The sequence below is a fragment of the Thermobia domestica genome, chromosome 5, assembly GCF_964235325.1.
Source record: "Thermobia domestica chromosome 5, izTheDome1.hap1.1, whole genome shotgun sequence".
NCBI classification, from domain to species: domain Eukaryota; kingdom Metazoa; phylum Arthropoda; class Insecta; order Zygentoma; family Lepismatidae; genus Thermobia; species Thermobia domestica.
This window is the reverse complement of record NC_137458.1, coordinates 60,069,212-60,091,432: the sequence shown is the minus strand read 5'-3', so window position 1 is coordinate 60,091,432 and position 22,221 is coordinate 60,069,212. Positions and strand designations below refer to the sequence as shown.

At 37.6% G+C, this 22,221-nt stretch overlaps 1 protein-coding gene across 1 annotated transcript; it reads right to left on the bottom strand.

Moving 5' to 3' along the window:
- Nucleotides 1-13,360: 13,360 nt before the first annotated feature.
- LOC145685103 (protein GVQW3-like) lies at nucleotides 13,361-13,708 on the bottom strand. The gene has a single exon (XM_081757449.1). The coding sequence runs from the start codon at nucleotides 13,706-13,708 to the stop codon at nucleotides 13,361-13,363; it is 348 nt and encodes a 115-aa protein (XP_081613575.1).
- Between the last annotated feature and the right edge of the window lie 8,513 nt (nucleotides 13,709-22,221).

The window sequence follows — 22,221 nt, the reverse complement described above, 5'->3', positions numbered from 1 at the left end:
ACCGGATCTCCGAGAACCGGTTCCTCGCGGAACCGGTTCCGCCGGAACCGGAACTTTCTGGCCATCCCTAATACATAGACTACAGCGACAGAGCGAGGAGCTGTCCGTTTTACATAGCGAGTCACTCTTAGCGGCCCCGAACGATCCCGGCTTTTGTCCCATATTGTATAGCCGTGATATGATAATCACGAGACACGCGGTAAGTTATCTGAACTTGTTGCTTTGTAGGTCGAAGGCGGAAGTGGAAATAACTTGACAGAGACAGAGTTTGGTAAAACAACGAACTTTAAAGTGAATAAATCATAATTACATATCGTTCTTCACACGTTTCCACGAACTGTAATAGTATAGAAAGATTATGTATTTCTTTTATTGTAATATCATATTAAATATTACATATTGAATCTAAGCATTAATTGGTTAAATTAGAACTGGATATAAACATTCAGTAATCTTTACATCACTTTGTGTTGCTAACTTTTTTTACATACAGATACTTTATATTGTGCTCTCACTGATTTGATTATTTTGACAACAGAACACAGAGTATATCTCATTAACCACGAAGAAGGCACAAAGAGCATTGTCTTATTTCTATTGTGACATTCAACATGAATTGATTAACCTTACTGGATAAAAAAAATTCGCTAGTACATACTTGAAGCTATGAAAAGTACGAAATATTTCAGTATTATATTTTATTAAATTCCTCCAAGTCTCCTCACTGGGAATCAAACCCAGGACCTCTCGCACTAAAGGCGAGAGTGTTAGCGACTACGCTACGCGAGGCCAAAGGGAGATAATTATAGGAGAAAATATTAGAACTTTAATATGGAGCAGAACAATTACATATTTTCAGAAGCACCTTGTAAGAGAAGTTATATTAGTAAAAATTTAAGTTTTATCACTTGAAACTAAGGAAATAAAGGTTATCTAACGTATAAATTACTAGCAGCGTTCACCCCGCTTCGCTGCGGTCACCCCGGAACGCAATAAACTTTGTTACTTAGATAATTTTTACTTTTTCGCTTTCAAGTGATATGATAAAAACCATAGAAGATTGCAGTAAATCTTAACATTATATCGCCTGTCATTTATGTTAACCCGCCCCGCTTCGCTGCGGTCATCCCGGTGCTGGCATATTGTAAAAGTGTCTGTAAAAATAAGCAAATCAATTAAAAAATTTTAAACAGAAGATTCACGCTATTTTCCGCTGTATATCGCCTGTCATTTATGTTAACCCGCCGAGTGACACGGTCATGCGGGTTGCATATAAAAAAGTTTATTTTTACCTATGATGAACTAATAACAAAGGATTTGTACGTTATGGACACTTGAATGGTCAATTATCTCAAGACACTGTTAATTAAAAATTAAAGTGATATGATAAAAACCATCTAGGGTCCAAATCCTAATAACCCCCCAAAAATGAAAGAAATTGGTTCAGCCGTATTAGCGTGATGAGCGGACAAAATTTTGTACGTTCTCTTTTATATATATAGATTGTATACAACAATTAGTACATTAAGAATGTTTTTATTTTAGTTTTAAGCGAAAACGTAATTTTTACCTGTATGAGTTCGGTCGCGAGCTGCCTCTGATCGTTTAGAATAATAGAATGTTTCTACAAAATATTAGAATAAAATATACTATTTATATTTAACATGTTCTATTACATGGCTAACGCTAGCAGCACAGACAGTATGCTCAACATTGGTAAATGGTAGGCTAGCCAATAGACGATGTTGGCCCTACGATGTAATTGGTCGTTTTGCTGAGTAATTTCGAACCAACATAATTCCTACGAAATAAACAAAATTGCGATTGACAGTGCCAGGTTGAAGCTGGTGGATCTATGGGGGGAAATTGTTGGTTGGACAATATGTACCATTTAGTTGCATCAACATATTTTTCAACTAAACTTTTTTTTTTAAATCACCAAGTCCCAACTATGCCACTATTAACCTATGTAGGGCCAACTAAATGTGCTGCTAGGGAAGTATATAGACGTACATTATTCACTTCTAACTTTGAACATCTTTCGTAAATTCTTAGGTGACTTCCAACAAGAAATTTCATGGAAATGAGTAAAGTAAGGGTTTGACCGCTTGTCTACCATTACGTACGCCTGAAGAGGAAATATTCGTCCATTATAATGGACAGGAAAACGTACGAATGATTCTGGTTGACGAGGACCGAAGTTTACGTGTTGCTGTGACATCATTAAAGAAAGTGATCATTAGAGTTATAGTTCGTCAGATTATGCTCCAATGACTCCAACGCTCTAACTACTAGACTATCAGAAGTGGATTAAGGGCGGAGCCAACAGAGCCCATGCTCCAGGGCCTCAGGCTCAGAGGCCCCCAAATATTCCTCTCTTTAATACTAAAATAAAGACTAGCTCGGGAGAGTAATGCTCCCGGAAGTATGAACGAAATACGCAGTTCTGATTGGTTAGCGTTATCCATTTCTTGCCACGTAGCATTCAAATAGCAGAAATCAAACGTTTGTCGCTGTCGGCCCGCGTGGCCGAGCATGCTAGCGCTACAAGCTAGTAATGGAAGTCGCTTTTGGCATAGGTTCAAACCCAACCCAAGGAAAGTTTTTTTTTTGAATTTTCATACACTTGTTTTATTAAAATAAGATCAAAATAATACTGAAAAAGTGATTTACTTAGTTTAAGTGCAGATAAGTAGTAGTAGGAGGAACGGGTTAGAAGCCTCTGTGGGCTCGTTTTGTTCCACCTTGACCCCCCTGATACAAATTTTGTGACCAACTTAAAACAACTGGCTAGGATAGCGAGTAAAACAGTTGGTAGAATAGCGCAAGAAGAAAACGTACTTCCGGGAGCAGTACTGTCCCGAGCGGATCGTATAAAATATAGCATATTATAGGTTTCAGACCCATGCTATTTTTTTCCTCTCGCTACGCTCGTGGTATCGCACTAGAGTTGTCTTAGTCTCCTTCCACTAGAATCACGATACTTATTTTGTGAGGAAGTGAGCTATTTTGGACTTCTATTACAAACCACATTATTAGCCTGTGGTGACAATTCCTTTGAAATATCTCTGTCACTACTTAGGGCAAATCTAGGAGGTTTTCCAAATCTTTTTATCAATAAAACGTTCCTATTCAAATCAATTGGAGCTCTCTGAGATACTAAAAAGTCATACCCTAACAACATATCTTGTGGAAAAATTCTTAACACGCGAAAAGCACGATGAAATGTTCTCTCATTAATTTTTAAACGTACAATTGATATCTTGTTTATCAAAAGAGAATTCTGAGTAATTCCTTTTACTCGTGTGTCGATATTCAATATCTTAGCCTTAGGTGAAACTAAATCTTCTCTAATTATTGATATCTGCGAAGCAGAATCTAATACAGCATCAGCATTCTTATCTTCAATCAATAATGGCGTTAAGATCATATTATTTCATGTAATAATAGAGGATTTTACAACATGACCCTTATTTCCTAATACAGTATTATCTGTAAATGTATTTCCCACATTTACAGATATTAAGGGTTTAAAGACTGTTTACGCAACAAACACGCATCTTCTGTGTGCAAACCATGACAACAAAAAAGCAAATGGGATGTGTTTGTAACTCCAGGGCCGGCTTTAAGCCGATTCTACCGATTGATCCTAATCGGGCCCTGCGTATAAGGGAGCCCCGCGCTAGTGCCGTCTTCTCTACTATCCAATCTCATCTAATCTTCAGTGCCGTTTCAACAGTGCTCTCCAGGCCTTAAATGCCCCAGAGCAAACAAGTGTATTCTGGTCCCTATAACTAAATTTTACTCATAATACATATAATTAATACATGACCTTTTGCTCGCGGGCCCCCCGGCCAAGTGGCTATGGTACCGTTAAAATAGCTCTGTTGTCAAGTACACACAACATATTGCAATACAGGTGCATCTATGGACTCCATAAAGGAGAGTATGGCCTTTCCCTAACAAATAAATGAATAGTTTGTATTAACTTCCGGGCATAAGCTAATATTTTCTGAATTTAATGCTGCAGTAGTTTCTTTATTTTTTTATATTTACAACTATTGTTGTAAAAATAGATATTATGTGCAGGGAGTATTCCACATCCCTAACACCCCCCAAATTTTTTTACACACACCCTAGGTTGCTAGGTTTATCTGTTTGTCCCCAAAGAAAAGTTTATATGTTTGTCTCCAGTCCTTTCGACAATGAGATCTCGAAAAGCAAAAGTGCTAGAAATGCCGTTTTCACTGGTCGATTCTAATTTTTTTGTAGATTGTCCAGTTCTAATTGAATATTTAGAAAAACATAGCCGTTATTTCTTTATTACATTTTTTAAAGATACACTGGAAATGTTGAAATTTTAAAAAATCATATTCTATGAGTTATACATTCCAACACCACATAGGTGTATACAGCGATTGTATATCTATCAGATTTTTGTTTCATGGGCAAATGATGAAAAACGAAGGATAACCATATCCCCAGTCTAAGATGCATCTTTATTGTTTGGAGTGTTTTGCCCAATGAACATCATATATCGCTGGCATTATAATTAGTTGTGTGTGTAATGTATTTGCTTATTACGTACTGCATGCAAGAAGAAAGAAAACACTGATCATACATGAATTAAAAACTCCAACCGGAAGTGGTTCAATCTTGCAAACGGTGCGAGATATTGAAAAAATAATCGAAAAAGGTCTCCCCTTTATGATAGACCTTGCCGATTTTTTTTTTTTTTTATCAAGACGTGTTTCACTTGTTCCTGTGAAGGGGCATATACAGACAGATGTGGGAGATGACAAGGAGATTCATGCTCATATGTGAGTGATGCGCTGTGTAGAGAGCGCAGGTTCAGCTAGTCTATATATTAAAATTCTACGTTTACATGTTTGTCTCCAATCCTTTCGACAATGAGATCTCGAAAACCACAAGTGCTAGAAGCGTGCCGTTTTAGCTGGTCGACTCCAAATTTTGTGTAGATTGTCCAGTTCTAATTAAATATTTTTAGAAAAACATAACCGTTATTTCTTTATCACATGTTTTAGGAGTGTACTGGAAATGTTCAAATTTTAAAGCAGCAACATATCCTATGAGTTATATATTCCAACACAACATAATTGTTTATATGGGTTGTATATCCCCCAGGAGTTTGTTTCAAGACCTAATTATATGCAAAACGAAGGATAACCATTTCTCCGGTTAAAATGAATCTTTATTGTTTGGAGTGTTTTGCCCAATGAGCACCATATATCATTGACATAATTAATTGTGTGTGTAATGTATTTGCTTATAACATACTTCATGCAAGAATAAATAAAACGTTGACCATACATGAATTAGAACTCCAACCGGCAGTAGGCTCAAATCTTGCAAACGGTACTAGATATTGAAAAAAAAATGAAAAAAATCTCCCCTTTATGATACTCATTGTTGATTTTTATCAAGACGTCTTTCGCTTATGTCTGTAAAGGTACATGTACAGATGTTGTGAGGAATGACAAGGAGATTCATGTTCGTATGTGAATGATGTGCTGTGTAGAGAGCGCAGGTTCAGGTAGTAGATATATTAAAAATACAATACCAGAGGACAAACTTTGCCCTCTCCTGCGAAAAATCCGTCAGGAAAACTGAATGTATACTATTTTTTTTAGTAGTGCATAATGAATAGGTGGCTGCTTATGAAGGTTTGTCTTCTAACTCGAATAATCTAATGGATAATATGTCATCCATCTTCCATCAGTTCCTTAAGATTTGTCATCGTCTCCTCACTATTTCGTTTTGTCTGTTGTCGATAACGATTTCAAACTGGTTATACCTTTCATAAGTAGGTACCTACGATGTTCTCACTAGTGTACATTAGGTTTTCCTGACTTGAATTCGTTTCAAAAAGAAACAACTGTTAAGAAATCTTTGAACCAACGAAGTCATATCAATGTGCATTTCATTATGTCTTACAAATATAAACTTTTGGAAACATAGACTTCAACATTATATTTCTCGTAAAATTCTAGCCCAATTTGATATATTACATGATCCCCTTCCAATTCTTTGTTTAAATCGAGCGATACAAGATGGCCGACTTCAAGATGGCGGCAATGCTAAACATACCCTCAAACAGATGTCTGCTTTCTACTGGTATCCGTTAATATGCTTTTGTTTTTTAACCCCTTACACGTTTTACAAATAAGATGAAATTTTCGAACTTGAAACATAGGCCTATTGCTATGGCTTATTCTGATCAATCAGGTTTTTGACCAGTACGGCCGTCTTTATGGACGGAAGCACTTCAAAATTTTGCTTACGTTCGTTTCTTGATATTCCACACGTTTCTGCTAAGTTTGGTCAAGATCCTAGATTATGAAATCAATAGGTTTACTTGTAAATCTATGAAATACTGGTACAGAACCATCTTGAAAAATTGCGAGGCACAAGGGTAAAATATGTATTTTAAAATCCATTCACTATCTGCATTTTCATTTGAGTTATTTCTCAGAAAAATTAGCTGCTATAAGCAATTAACAAGGTGAGTATTTTCACGAGAACATTTTGCAGATGGATAAACCTTATAAAGGGAAATGGGTATAACCATTAGACCAGCGGGAATAGCGATATATAATATAGTTCTACAGCCGTTGGTGCAAGTTAGTTGTAAACCTGGGGCTCCGCACCACCTAATGCCGGCCCTGTGTGACTCGTTTGAGAATTGTTGATAATTGTGAAAATTTCCTCTATGATAAAATTGATTTCTCGCCTGGCTTCTAAAATTTCTAAAATTACCACATAATCGACTTCTAAAATTGCCTCTTTGATTGTGATTCTGATTTCCTCTATTTTGCATGTAAAAGTGTAGGAATAAAACTTTTTTTTTTAAACAATGTAGCCTTGTACAGCTTTACCTACTTGTATATGATTTTTTTTTCCTTTTAATCTATTAGTGTTTTTACAGGGACTGTTAACCATTTGGCTTGTATTTGACATTTGTGTGTTACACTGCAGGATATGAGCATTTAACTGTTAATAATGAATGTAATTAAACTAATTATCGTAAACTTAGAGCACATTAAAATATTACAGCATAGTTCTCGGTGTTTCGATGAGCGTATGAGGCTGTGGAAGGCACAAAGAAAATTTATGCGGTGGAATTATTCGTAATATAGGGCGCCCCTATAGTCGGCTCCAGGGCCATAAAAACCTTAATCCGCCCCTGTAGACTACCACTAGACCACAGGAGACACAAATGTTAATTGCAATAATTTAAAAACAATTACGGTATTATCAACCAATGTGGTATGATTTGTTTGCACTATTTATTGCCTAATACTCTCCGCTTTGCATGGTCGTGAGGCTCTGCACACTTATCTACAGGGCTGGAATTCAAGATGTTAAGTAAGTAGGACTTTATTGTAATATTGTGTACAATTTTTTCTGTGCTTTATTACCAATATAATAATAGTAATAATAATAATAATAATAATAATAATAATAATAATAATAATAATAATAATAATAATAATAATAATAATAATAATAATAATAATAATACATGCCTCTTTATTAAAAGTTGATAATTTTCTGCAGCAATTTTCACGGAAGTGAGCTTTCACCTAATGGGGCGTTTACACTTAGTCGATTTGTGTTCGATTCAGTTGAATTGACGTCACTTTCAACTTAATCGACCGTGTAAACGGGACTTCAACTTAATCGCTTGTTGATCGAAGGCGACTAATCGACTGGCAACTGAATTAAAAGACGTTCTATTTTCTGTGGTTGAAATAATTGAACACATCCATCAATCTGATTCGGCCTAGTTGCTTCGATTTAGTGGCAAATGCAGCGAGTCGATTTAGTCGTGCGACTAAATCGACTAAGTGTAAACGCCCCATAAGGGCGAGGATTATGATGATCATACTTTCTCGTCACATGTTGCAGCTAATATTTCTTGCATGAAATTTTGGAGTGACAAGTGGCGATTACAATACGAGAAATATTTATCGTCTCGATTCTCGTCTCGAAAACGAGACGGGAGTCGATATGAGAAGTGAAATTTTATATTCGAGACGAGTAGAGAATCATGATAATTCTTGTTTCATTTTCAAAACGAAAATCTCGGGAAAACGAGAAATTTCATGAGTTTCCTAAGCAACACTAGTTCGCTCAAATCTTAGATCTCAATTGTTTTAGCGTTATATGATTCGTAGTGTAAAAACTATAAACTCGATAAAGTGGTTATACAAACAGAGTGAAGAACATGTATCAACGTTTAAAAATCTGCAAGTTATTACACAATATTCTCCAATAATAAATGTGGCTTAAATGTTGTCATATGACAATCTGCGTTGACCTCTTTTATGGTGCGGAACGATTCTGATAACTTCTAAATGAAAGTTTTTTAAAAAAAATCAGGTCATACATTTTTTTTACATAACTTTATAAAACGAGCCGAACCGAGATAGGATTCTTAGAGAAACGAGACGAGGCAACACTTGTACAAAACTTAAGAGATCCGAAAACCTTTTTTTTCGCCTTTATCTGGTCTTGTGGTCAACACTAGAAGTGACAAGAATGAAACATCTATAGATCTACATGTTACACATATTAAATATTAAGTACCCATATCAATAATAATTAGTTTTTCACTTGCATTTCTTTAGTCGATGGTTGCAATTTTATAAACTTAAATATATACATACAGAGAACTTTACCTATCTCTGATATGTATCATAATGAAGCATTAAAGTGAGTGTTACTGAATGTCAGCCATAACTCGAATAATTTAATGTTGGTATGATTTACGTTGAGAGTTGATAATTTGGTTCAAAAGTGGCACTAAAGACATACATACTTACTATATAGTGCTAAGGCGGCACTCAAGAAAACATCGCTTGTAAGGGATAAATCGTTGAAGTCCTTTTAATTTGGCTAATCAGAGTGCTCCTTTAACCGTGTATGTTCGACGATAACCGTTTGGGATCAGATAAAATGTGTTCGCCATGTAGTTTTATTACAAAATGACTACCACTTATTTTATTTCATAGTTCTTCCATTTCACTTTCTAATGATGGGCGACTTAAATTTATACAATTATATACACTCATCTCAAGATTTGTCACTTCATGATGTAGAGGCAGGGCTTACTCTTGACCCCTGGAGCTCATTTTAGGAACAATTCGTAAGGAAATAATAATAATAACCGTACGCACATGACTGGTGATAGCTAGTGTTGGTCCCTTCGAGATTCTCCACGACGAATCGAAGGAGTGCGGACCAAAATGAAGCGCAAGTCCTCGCTGTTACGCGGTGGTAACTTCAACACCCCGAATCTAGATATCTATTTCGACTCGACAAAACCCTGCCGCCAGTGGTACAATAGTGGCAATCCTTCGACGCGTCGCTATATTGACGATCGACATTTACCGGTAAGTGGGCCACTAGATGTTGGCAACGTTTACGGCATGGAGAAATTAGTTTGGGCTTCGCGGCTTTCCAGGAGGATAGCGAGACTCGTGAATGTCCCCTCCCCAAGTTTTACAGAAATCGGCGCCACTTTTTGCAGTAATGTTGAAATGGAATAGAACATTGCATTTTTTTTAAAACTTTAGCGTCCCATGATATTGTATTGAGACGAAGATGATAATGAAAGAATGTTGGAATGAAGAATGCGGGAGGAAACGGGAAAATCCCGAAAAGCACATACACGATATTTGCCGAGTATCAAATGTTGCATATAAAAGATTCAACCACAAAACTGCATACAATTAAACATCGTATATGTGCAATATTGTTAATATTGCACCATATGCACCATTGGGAATATGTGAATGAAAATACGATTGTGCTTAAGCAACATCAAGTAAGTTTTTTTTTTTTTTTTTTTAAATAACATGTTTATATTATTTTTGGGCCTACTTTCTTTGCAGAACTATGTTACACCACTCACATATTTAATGATTTTTGTAGTCACCCCAATAAAGATAGCGCAATGTGGGCCACTAGACTTTTCCCAGAAAAATTTATCCGAGAACGGGTGCAAGGTCCAAATGTGAAAGGGCTGCATTGGCACATTATTTGCTATGCTTCGTGTAAAAATTGCATACAGCTGTTTAATTTACCTTAGGTACGTGGCGATGATCAGCCAATTCCGGGATGTGGGATACCTCCCTGGACGTATGCCTGGAAGAAACACTGTGGCCCACGGAAGGTTTGTGTAGGTAAGGCTCCACCCTTCCGTGATCTCAGCACATATATAATGTGGTCAGCATCATAATATTGTAAATAATCCATGAAACATCTACATGTCTTTTTTTCCTCCTTCATTATTAATAAACTAAAGCAAAATTTCGTCAGCTTGCTGGCATCAAGGTAAAATCAAATTTCTTACCTTGCAACTGCGACAAGAAACAGAGCATAAGAATAGCATCCTGTCTAGCAAGCTGGCTGTATTCGATGTTCCTTGCCAAATCATTATATAATGTTTCATTTACACTCATGATTATTCTCACTGTAGATTTAAAACGATAAAAAAAATATTCCTAGCAGTCTATACAAATTGGTTTACAATGAAAATATTTAAAGCACATTGAACACTGTGGTACTCCTTCTTGTTTCACGAAAGGTGTTTGGCGATGGTGATTTTAGTAAACTGATAAACCATCATACTGTATGTAAAAGTAATTTCGAAACCTGTAGGATTTTCTTATCGTTGTTATTATTATAGTTTACACGTTCCGGAAGAATGCAGTCAAGGATTCGTACTTGATGACTGTAACTTGACCCCATTTTGTTTCATTTTCCGTGTATTGCTTTGCAAAGTAATGGTTTAAGTTATGCAACTTTTGTACACTTCGCTGTGCACTAAAACTTTTTTTTTCTTAATTTGGGTTTGAATGTTGTGGTACCTTTGAACCCTTGTCCATATCTTTTCACAGTTATCGTTTGTAATTTCTGCGACCATGATCGTAGAGTCTTTATGACTTCTTTTGTACCAATTCCTCCAACTTGTACCAATTTATCTCGGTACCAATTCCTTTTTCCACATAGTAAGCAACAAATGTTATATTCTGAGCTCCTTCGTGGCTATGTGAATAGCGTAGGCTCCTTGGCACGGGAGACCCGGCTTAACTTCCCGACTGGAGCTCATGTGATTCGGATTCCACGTTAAGCTTTAGGTCCACGTTTAATAGGGTCTTGCTACTGAAAGGGACGCTAAAACTCAAATCAAACTAACTAACGAATGTGATATTCTAGGTAATTAAAAACCTTATTTCATGTGCTATTAAAAAAAATGGAGTACTCAATAACTTTTGAAAATGAACTGAAATGAAATCTTTCTGTTTAACGTCCCACAATTATGTCCTTTAGGCTAAGGGAGATAGTTGATTAAGGGAAGTGAATGATGTTGGAATATTAAGTAAAATGAGAATGTGGGAGGGAACGGGAGTATCCCGATAAAACCCACAGACACGATGTCGCCCACAAAAAAACTTACTTTTCTGAGATTGAACCAGGGACCCCACGCAGCAGAGGTAAACAATGAGAAACCGTGGCCCCCTCGATAACTTTTGAGAAGATGATAACGATTATGGTGGTAAGATTATTATTACTTTCTGACATTAATTCTCATCTCTATATGCATAGTGAAAAATATGTCTTTTTCACTTCAACACAACGGCTATGTGTCATTCTAGTTGTGTTAAATTTTAACATAAACCTGGTACTACTTCAGTTTCATCGCACTTTGAAGCAATCTTACAATGGTAGTCGTACATTCAGCTACTTGATGTGATGAGGAGTCCTTTTAGTGACAGTCTATTGGTGTTGTTTTATATACAATTGCTAAACAAATACTTTACAAAAAAATTTTTATTAAACGGACGCGTAACTGTTATGAGGGATAAAAATGTGTGATGTGACATTAAATTATTTGTAAGTGCTTACGAGGAACAAAATATAGTAGTCGAAGAAGAGAATATAGTAATCATAGGAACGACAAATAGCAGCACTTCAACTCACGCAAATGTTGTCAGAAAGCTCATACACAGAACTATTTTCGTGGATGATTACAGGAAATACAAATACATTTTTCGTTAGTTGGATTACATGTCAAACACACTGCATAAAGCTGTGCTCATAGCAAAAAATAAAAGCTAATACAAACTCTCAATGTCAGTTATTATCTATATATGATATAATGTGCACACTTAAAATTACAATATGGGTGTTCTATCTATCAAGATTTTCAGGTAGCTATGATATCATTATTAAGTCATCCTTCTCTGTATAGTTTTACCATTGTGATCTTGCACTTTTTTCCCACAAACACTGCTTAAAGTGGAAGTTACTTATAACTTGAATGCAAGAAATATTTCTTGAACAGCCGTTATCATAGCAGTTTCGAGATCTATCGTCATAACCTTGGGATCCCATACAGGAAAAATATATTTTGCAATTGGAAAAGGTTTAACGTTACTTCGGTTTTGTCTGTTGCGCATTGGGAAAAAGTTGGTGGTCTGAACAAGTCCACAACTTCAGCAAGTAATGTGTACAAGTCTAGACTGCGTGGGAGAAACAGTATAAGTCAGAAATTGGCCAAAATGGGAAAGGATAACGACAAGGTGTTAACTACATGTGTGGACAATGAATAGCACTGAAATATCGTAACACACTAATTTATTACGGTAGTATACAGGGCAATATGGCCTTCACGGTGCAAAAGAATGACAACACAGTACGCATACAGTTGACATGACAACCTGGACCTAAAGACCTTCAAAGTAGTCCCCTGCTACTTGCATCACACGCTGCCAACGATGTGGGAGGCGCTGAATACCATCCTCTTCTGTATTTGCCGCACCATGTGCGATCGGGTCACCTGTTCCCGCACAGCATTAGCAATGTCCTCACGGGTTGCAAACCGCCTACGACGTAGTGGTTCCTTAATCTTTCGAATGAGATCAAAGTCACAGGGCGAAGTGTCAGGAGAGTACGGTGGGCGCTCCAATTCTTCCCATCCACAATGTTGCAGTAGCTGCCCTACACACTCTCCTTTATGTGGTTTTGCATTGTCGTGCAGGATAATTTCATTGTCCACAAGATCCGGACGTTTCTCTCGAACGCCACGTCGTACCAGTCGCACCAGGAAGTCCCTGTAGTACTGTGCTGTCACTGTTCTGCCATGTGGAACAAAATGGCAAACAAGGACACCCCTGACGTTATACGCAGCGATCACCATCAATTTGACTGGGGAAGGATTCTGACGGAACTTCTGCCTCCTTGGTGATCCAGCATGTCGCCACTCCGCGGATTGACATTTCAGTTCTGGTTCGTATGCCCTGGCCCAAAATTCATAGATGGCGATTATTTGTTACAAGAATTGATCGCCGTTCTGTTGCCAGCGTCCAAGGTGGTCGGAGCATATTGCATAGCTCATCCACCTTTGAACTTCCGTCAGTGCATGCGGTACCCAGCACGATGCGATTTTGGGTAGTTGCAGCTCATTACGCAATGTCCTGTGGACAGTGCGTTTGTCGATACTACTTGCCTCCGCTAACTCCAGTAGCGTCCATCGTCTGTCTTCATCCAGGACCTGCTCGATGACGGCACTTGCCACGTCGATCCGTACACTGACAGGTCGTCCCGAATGTTGCTCATCACTGGTTGACACACGTCCTTGCTGAAACTTTCCTACCCATCGTACGGTATGGTAGGGCATTATTCCCAAGGGCTTTCACTAACTCACTGTGACATTCCATCACATTTCTCCCTCGGAGAACGGCTATTTTGATGTAAGCCCGCTGCTCAAAACGGATTACTTCCATCTCGCACGACACTCACCAACCGACTGATTTCACAACCCTCGCTCTGCTACTAACAGCTATCACCGAGCCATCTGTTGTGCTGCATACACACTATGCCTGCAGAACTTCCACACGACACATAGAAGTTTGTGATCCGCTCAGATATCTGCAAGAAAAAAAAAATAGTTGCCATCACTTTTGCCACAACCTTCGTATATATATATATAAACTTAACACGTCAGTTCCAAAACATGGTAAGCAACAACATCATGTTTTCTGTATTGAACAAATATGTAGTACAAAACAGACTACAAAAAAGCTGTAATAATACTGAGTCGATCAAATGTAATCGTGAAGTTCCGTCAGTTACCTTGACAGGTTTTGTCCGTGATCCCACCCCCACAGTTGACTCATCCATTTCCCAGAGAAGAGCCTGGAGAGGGGTAGTATATATGAACGGTGTACGCATGAAACAACAGGTGAAAGCGAATAAGTTCAAGAGACCTTACGGATGAGAAGGGGTCTTTGTCAAGTACCAAGTTTTACTGGCTCACGGAGCCGTACTGATATGAGCAAGGGGGGCCCCTTAAGATTCTTTCGGAAAGACTAACTTAGGCTTCCACTAACCTTTTGGCAGGAAGACTCAAGAAACATTTGCGATCGCGAAAATTCGACCAAGGTCTACAGTTCCTGAGTCTCGTGATCCCCGTGGGGCCCTTGGGGATTGCCAAGTAGCGAACGTGGCCAATCCGGCACTGGCCGAATGTGGTTTTGCGTTCTCCATTTGCAGTAGGACGAGCTTTCGATTCACCAATGCACGGTATTTTTGGTGTAATGGAGCATAATCTCTGATAAAATTGTTCGGAATAAAGGACGACAGTGATAGTACGACCATTAGGAATGAACTCAAAGGGAATTTCTCCCTCGTAGTTCCATCACAGACGGAGAATGACTTTATGCTAGGAACGTTCAAGTTTGTTGACTCGTTCTAGAAGTTGGGCTTTGTTCAACCACTGTTTTTGCACATTCGGAGTTCGAAATTGCAATGTGACAATTCATTTCAGGAAAAATACATTACACGGATTTTGTAGCAGTTCTCGGCACACATCCATTCTCCTCTTGGTCTGAGCTAAAGTCAACTCACGTGGCACAATCCACAGCTCCTGATGATCTTGAGTTCGTGGAGTGATGCACTACAGTAGACTGGAATATACCCAATTACTTTAACAATCGTCGTATGCTGATGAACGGATGTTCCAAAATGGTGTATCAATAGTCCTCAGAATCTGTTATCCTGGGGTGGCCGGCCATTACCTGATTTTTGATACGTTTACAACCTGCACGAAATTTCTGGAACCAAAGACTTGTTGTTCTGTGGTTAACTGCATCGCCTTTCACATATGTTTCGGGTTGCTGCCCAGCATCATGCCTGAGTTCGTACTCATACATAATAGTTCATGTATAAAGCACTGTTGAGCACTTATCGCCACTACCACTAAAAACTGACCGAAGACACTAACGGAGTTGCAGCCTCCGTGTTAAATAATCTGCTTACTACACTACTTTTTGGGGCAGTTTGAACTTGTACTTATGGTTGAGCACGACGTATACACGCGTCTGCTGTTTGAAGTGTAAAAATATTGCAAGACTTATGACTAGGGCCCGGATTTTTATGTGCTAAAAACTGTAAAATATTTATTTTTATGCGCTAAAAAGAGAAAAATATTTGCTAAAAATAAAAAAAATATTTAACAAAAAATAAGAAAAAGTATTGGAAAACGCTCAACATAAGAAAAATAAATACTGCTACTTACCAATAGTTCCTAATCATCAAATGTCGAGATTCCATAGGCATTGCAGTGAATAACTAACAAATTGTCCATCGTAAATCCATGCCAATTGTCACTGAATAATGCCTTATATTGAGAAAAGGAACGTTCTACATCACACGATGTTAACCTAGCGTATTTGAAAAGGGGTACATCACTTCGCACCAACTTCACTTGTATTTAGGCCTTCCCATAATTCAGATATTATACATAGGTTTTTATCCTATGTTTTTCTCAAACAAATCCTTAAATTCTTTTTCTTACAACTTCAGGTTTCGAAGCAGAAAAAACATTCAGCTTTCTTTTAACGCACTCTACTTCTTTACCCGAAGTACTCAATAATCCCCCGTAGTTTCTAGTTTCTTTATAGAGTGAGTGAAGAAACTGAAATTGGGAGATATGAAAGCCAAGTCACATTTCAAGCTACTGTCACTTACTAAAAGGATGAACCATCGTCTGGGTTTAGTTTAGTTACTACACATACACATGCTTCAAAATGATCCGCATAATATAGTGCTGCACTAAGCCAGGTAAGCCCGTGATTAGGGTGTTATAGGAAGTGAAAGATCGGGTTTTGTTTCTTTAAAAAGCTCAATTCTACTGTAGTTTGCGGTTTTGCGAAAATGTTTTCCATTTGACACTAACATGTCCACTTTAGGATAAACGGTTCGGATTTTTAACATAATCGATGTAGGGCGTAAGGAGCACCATGAGTCAGAAAAAAGCAAAACATTGTCGTATTTAACACCATTCGGCTACAAAATGTGCAAAGATTCATCGAACAGCCTGGCAATTGTTACGTGATTCGTAAATGAAAGCAATGCTGTGTCTACGATTACTTCTCCTTCACCTACGGTCACTCGTCCTACCCTCAGTTTAGGCTTCAAAGTACAAAGTTCTTCTTTAGAAGCTCTTTCTTTGGCACAAGTTACCCCAGCGCTCATAAGCAGAATTTATAACGACGCTGCTTCTACAGGTAGAAAATTTCTTGTAAATACGATAGATTAACCTATTCTTTTCCCGATGTAATTTATTTCGAGCAAAAGAAAAAATCGTTGTGAAATTTAGAATAAAATAGCGGAAAATTGTTAAAAATATGTATTTATAACAAAAATGTCCAAAATATTTATTTACATAACTTTTTTTAGAAAAGATGTATTGTAATTTACACTTGCAGACTCTTAATCGGAATAATAAACTTTGTTGTGGATATGTACGTGTTTGAAAAAAAAATGTTCTTACATAAAAATCCGGACCTTACTTATGACGTTTCTTTGTAATATTAATTATAAATTTGTCATCTGAACTGTAAACAACATAAGTAAGATATTTTTCATTTCGTTATTTGATTACAGAGATTTCTATGCACAAGATGGGACTTCGTATAATCACATTATTTGTTAGTTTCCAAATTACCAAAAACAGTATACATTTTTAATGTGAGATGGTGTACTTTGTTAAATTATTGATTTCGGTGGACCTCCAAAACTATCGAAACCTTTAGATGAAACAGAAACTTCATTTAACATGTTAATGATTTCAGTGATACACGAAACGAAGTATGTAGCCATATACAGGGTGATTTCAAAAATACACCGAAAAATTTCGAGGGCTCACAAGCTTGGTGTCTTAATAATAGCCGTTTCAAAAGTTTTTCAAGCGGTTTTTAACGCCTGAATCTTTGAAATCAGAAGAAATTAAAGTATACAATATTGAAAATTCAATACTTTAGAAAGTAATAACAATACCAGTATACATTCTACTTCACTTAAAATAGGACAATAATATTGTATGTGGAAACTCATAACTTCCCTGATGCGTACAATTCAACAAACTTACATAAAATAGTCTATGTTGAAGCAAAAAAATGAAATGAAATCTTTGAGTTTTACGTCCCGCGGTTATGCCGGTTAGGCTAAAGGAGACGGTGATGATGAGTAATGAATGAAATGGTGGAATGAAGAAAGTGGGAGGAAACGGGAGAACCCCGAGAAAACCCACGAGCACGGTGTTTGTCCATCACAAAGTTCACTTGGCGGGGGCTGGGATCGAACCCGGGACCCCAAGCACCAGAGGTGAACGCTCTACCACTGAGCCACCGCGCCCCCTATGTTGAAGCAATATGTTAAGAAATGACACTGCATGTATTTGGGTACATTGTGCACAAAACAGACCCGTAATCATTGTTGAATGTGAATGTACTCTTGGTAATATTTATTTTCCAAAACCCCTAATTTTCGCGATCTCTGGTACAGAAGTAGGGAAGGTCGCGGCCATGGGTAGGTGAAATACATGTTTTAAGAACATGACAAAACTGACAGCCAACAGTCGTATGCTATTGTATAATACTATTTCTTAATTTCGGTACTTTGAAAACAATTATAAACTGTGCGACCAAAAAGACAACCTTGAAATAGACAGTTAACGGACAAAACCGCATAGAAACAAACATTTATATCAGGTCAGTATCCAAAGCACTAAGGCAGGGGGAGACGAAGTCATTTTTTGGAGGGAGGAATTGACTTAAGTTCACTTCTCATGCATAGGGATTGCATTCCAACAAACAATGGAAGAATTGAAAGGGATTGAACATCATTGTAGGGGGACTCAGTCACAGTAGCTATTCACTAGCTATGGACCTGATATACCTACAAGAACCCTAGACTGAATCTTGTCACAAATCCTTTATTTTCTCTGGGTAATATCCTAAGCTACAGTTAAAATGATTTTTTTTAAGTGAGGGAGTTAAAAGTTTGTATTACATATTATTATTATTATTATTATTATTATTATTATTATTATTATTATTATTATTATTATTATTATTATTATTATTATTATTATTATTATTATTTTCCTGTGGAGTCTGAATTCCGAAAGCATTTTTGCAGGGGTACCATTTGAAATTTTGAAGTTGATCCGAGGGGCTTTATGATGTGGCAGTCGGGTCACTTGGTTTTCGCAGAACTGCAAACCTCGTTCGAAACTATTTAACTTTGTTCTAGTCCATTTTTACCTCAGATGCTTCATGTTGTAGATACTTTCATGAAACCTGTTAGTATTACATATCTAATAACCACATACCGTTAATCTTAACTTGAAAATTTTATATTTTCTCAAGAAAGTGATAGCGACGAAAGTTGCTTATTTTTTACTGTAAAATTCGAAAACAACTTTTTGTAGAGATATACTATTTGAAATTTTCAAGTTGGTCCATGGGGCTACACTGGGAGCCCTGAAGCACTTAATTTTCCAGAATCGGGAATCGTGTACCCAGTTCTAGAACCGTGAGTCGAATAGTCGAATCTAAAACTTAGAATCGGGTATATGTGGTTTTAGAACCGAGAATCGGTTATGGTTATTGGGTATCCAGATCGATTGTTACCGGGAACACTAACCATTTCACTAAGCAGGAACCATATATATATATATATATACACAAGGATACATCGAATATGATTGACTTGTGTAAAAGACGTGTATTTTTGCTGTATTGCTACTCAAAAACTAAACTCATCCCCTTTCTCGAATTCAATAAAACGCAAAGTTTCTTTTTTTTTTAAATTATTATCCTAACACACGTAGGGTCATTATCGTTATCATTGCTTCATAGCTTCAACGACCAACTGAAGCTCCATTTCTTCCTGTTTAAATGCCCATCCGTTGTTTCCCATTCACGTAGGAAACAACCTTTAAGGCTAATTAGCAGGATTACAACACCAGCCAGAAATGTTAGATCACCAAATAGCATTTTTGTGACACGGAAAGACTAATCTTGAAACCCATTACCTTTTCCATTAACTACTTGTTACAGTCGAGCACATAAAAGAAAGAAAAAAATGATAAAACGATTGAGTTTGGAATGGAGTAATTTTTCCTCTATCAGCATCAAATCTGCAAAAATCAACTGCAACGGAAGAGGAATGAATATGTAGGTTATATTGACACTATAACGAAAGCCTGAAGGTAAATATGAATATCGTATTTCTTCTTTATTTTAGTTACCTTATACAATTCTTCTAATAAAAATGTTGATGGAATTTTCCGCACATACAATTGTGTTTTTTAGACTTCCAAACTATGAAGAAATAATGTCAGTCTTGTAAAAGGAGCCATGTCTGTCTGTCTATCTGCTGACAGATATCGGAGCAAAAACGGTGAAATATAGCGAGAACCGAAAAGTATGCTTATATTTCCCCCAAGAAATGAAGAGTATGCTTATCTTTCTCCCGAGAAACGAGGAGTATATTTATCTTTGTCCCGAGAAACGAAGAGTATGCTTATCTTTCTCCCGAGAAACGAAGAGTATGTTTATCTTTCTCCCGAGAAACGAAGACTATGATTATCTTTCCCTTGAGAAATGAAGAGTATGCTTATCTTTTTCCCGAGAAACGAAGAGTATTCGTGTCTTTCCCCCAAGAAACGAAGAGTATGCTTATCTTTCTCCCGAGAAACGAAGAGTATGTTTATCTTTCTCCCGAGAAACGAAGACTATGATTATCTTTCCCTTGAGAAATGAAGAGTATGCTTATCTTTTTCCCGAGAAACGAAGAGTATTCGTGTCTTTCCCTCAAGAAACGAAGAGTATGCTTATCTTTCTCCCGAGAAACGAAGAGTCTGCTTATCGTTCTCCCGTCTACCAAGAAACGAGGAGTACGCTTATCTTTCTCCCGAGAAACGAAGAGTATGCTTATCTTTGCCCCGAGAAACGAAGAATATGTTTATCTTTCCCCAAAGAAACAAAGGTATGCTTATCTTTCTCCTGAGAAAGAAAGAGTATGCTTATCTTTTCCTCGAGAAACGAAGGGTATGCTATCTTTGCCCTGAAAAACGAAGAATATGCTTATCTTTCCCCAGAGAAACGAAGAGTATACTTATCTTTTCCCCGAGAAACGAAGAATATGCTTATTTTTGCCCCGAGAAACGAAGAGCATGATTATCTTTACCCTTTATCCGCGTTTTGAAACCAGAATTAATTGTCTATCTCCTCTGCTTAGAATACTAGACCTCTATAGTTTGGAAATCTACCATAGTTTCGCAATCTGAAACGGAACTCACTTGCATAAAAATGCCGAACCATTATGCAATATTTCTGCATGTATCTTTATTTAGCTTACATAATCGTTTGGCCATTTTTGCATATTTTTGTGTGACAGATAACTTTAAAATAATAAAGTGAAGCTTAGCTTATATATATATATATATATATATATATAAAATATATATTATAATCTATCTATCTATATCTATATCTATCTATCTATCTATCTATCTATACATATATATATATCGGGTGATGCAAAATAAGTGTTACAACTCTTGGGAGGTGACTCCTACCACTGAGACAAGAAAAAAAGTTCTCTTGAACTTTCGCCTATCGGACATAGTTTCAGATCTACAAGGTGCCGAAAGCGTGGGAAAATGACTTTCGGACACCAATAGTTCGGAAACTAGTGCTCTCAACGGGTCGGGTCGGGTCGGGTTGAAGACCGACCCGACCCGACCCGACCCGTGACCCGAATTGACTGACCCGACCCGATGACCCGACCCGACCTGACTGACCCGAACCGTGATCCGATCTGATTGACCTGACCCGATAACCCGACCCGAGCTGACCCGGTTGACCCGACCCGACAACCCGACCCGAATAACCCGACCCGACAACCCGACCCGATCTGACCCGGTTGACCCGACCCGACAACCCGACCCGAATAACCCGACCCGACAACCCGACCCGAGCTGACCCGATTGACCCGACCCGACAACCGACCCGAATAAACCGACCCGACAACCCGACCCGAGCTGACCCGATTGACCCGACCCGACAACCCGACCCGAACTGACCCGACTGACCCGACCCGACAACCCGACCCGAGTTGACCCGACCCGAACTGACCCGATCCGAGTCGGGTCACGGGTCGGGTCGGGTCAACCCGACCCGTTTGAGAGAACTATGGTAACGATACTGGGTGAACGCCAAAATGCACTCACATTGGAAAACTAGTTTTAAAAGCATAATTTTAGAAAATAAAGCACAAAGCATAATTTAAAATATATAGCACAATTCTTGGGAAATTCTCTTTAACTGAAAGTTTAACATACTGTGTTAATATTTTTTTAAAGCCAATATTTACAATGCAAAATCATTGAGAACATAACAATGCAACAATGAAAAGCTTATTTTCGTTTCTGTAAACTTTTCGGTGTAATCCTTTGATGTGGAGAAAAGAAAAAAGTAAAAGAAGAATTTTTTCCGCCAACAATGAATAGTATGCAAGAACTCCATACTATATTGTTACAGTGACGACGCCAGCTTTAAGTTCTTAGGGGGGCAAAGGAGGGGCAGATACATTTTCGGGGGCGGCTATTTGCCATACCAAAAATGACATATTTATTACGTTTGACTTATTTTACATTACATTGTGTATTTCGTTGCTGTTTTTATGTTAGATTTATATGATTATAAATTGAACTTATTTCAAATAAAATTTGTAACTAACAAATAAGTAACGTCTGCACATGAAATATTTTTCAATGAAACTTTTGAAGCCTAAACATAAATTGAATTACTTTCGCGTATGCTACAAGTAACACATTCG

Coding starts and splice junctions, on each gene's coding strand:
- LOC145685103 (XM_081757449.1), bottom strand. CDS start 13,708: ATGCCCTACCATACCGTACGATGGGTAGGAAAGTTTCAGCAAGGACGT.